The sequence below is a fragment of the Octopus bimaculoides genome, chromosome 23 (assembly GCF_001194135.2).
Source record: "Octopus bimaculoides isolate UCB-OBI-ISO-001 chromosome 23, ASM119413v2, whole genome shotgun sequence".
Taxonomy (NCBI): domain Eukaryota; kingdom Metazoa; phylum Mollusca; class Cephalopoda; order Octopoda; family Octopodidae; genus Octopus; species Octopus bimaculoides.
In genome coordinates, this window is record NC_069003.1 from 33,294,442 (window position 1) to 33,295,287 (window position 846).

The following is an 846-nucleotide window of genomic DNA, read 5'->3' on the forward strand; positions in this document are numbered from 1 at the left end:
TGGAGCCTCCACAAAACAACCACCATCTCGTAACTTCACAGGCACAAGAGTATCGGGAGCCTCCACAAAACAACCACCATCTCGTAACTTCACAGGCACAAAAATGCCTGGAACCTTCACAACACAATTACCTAATGTTAATTTCACAGGCACAACAGCATATAGAAACACCACTCAAGCTACCTCTTATACAAGGCACTCTTCCTTCACGTCTTACATGCCACCCACTGGTAAGAAAGCAAATACTTCTAAGTTCTCTTAGCAACTATTTGTGTATTTATTTTGTTTTGGCACAGTCATATTGAATTCTCATTCATTAAAAACCACATGGATAGGATTTCTGATAGGATTCAACCCTTTAGCATTTAAACTGCCCAAATATTCTATATGTTTTATGTTCAAACTGGCCAAAATCTAGCCTCTCACATTTATCCTACAATGTCATTTTGAAAATAATCACATCATCAAAATCTCAAAGCTAAAAAGTAATGCATTAATTCATGATTAATGATTAAGTAATGATTAATTCAAAACAATGGGAATAAATAAGCCCTACGTTTGACAAAGTAATTTGAATGCTAAAGGGTTAGCTTGCTCTGCTAGGTTTCACTAGCCTATCCACCTTCATCAAGTTACCATGGTGAAGGTGCTGGTTTAGTTAGAATTGATACAAACATGCAACAGGACTGCATGCTACCAGTAGCACTGAGAGCGAGCTGAAAATTCAAAAGCTTTAAATCTTTACCTTCTACTTTCTCATGCACACGATGTATATTACTATACACACATACATACATACATACATACATACATACATACATACATACATACATACATACATACATA

At 36.1% G+C, this 846-nt stretch overlaps 1 protein-coding gene across 2 annotated transcripts in view; it reads left to right on the top strand.

Annotated features, from left to right (window-relative positions):
• LOC106875179 (MAM and LDL-receptor class A domain-containing protein 1) overlaps positions 1 to 846 on the top strand; it is a 23,521-nt gene that overhangs the window by 2,121 nt on the left and 20,554 nt on the right. For both annotated transcript variants that reach the window (XM_052975928.1, XM_052975929.1), the window contains exon 3: positions 7 to 230. In XM_052975928.1, the coding sequence (XP_052831888.1) occupies positions 7 to 230 (224 nt within the window). The remainder of the gene's footprint in view (positions 1 to 6; positions 231 to 846) is intronic.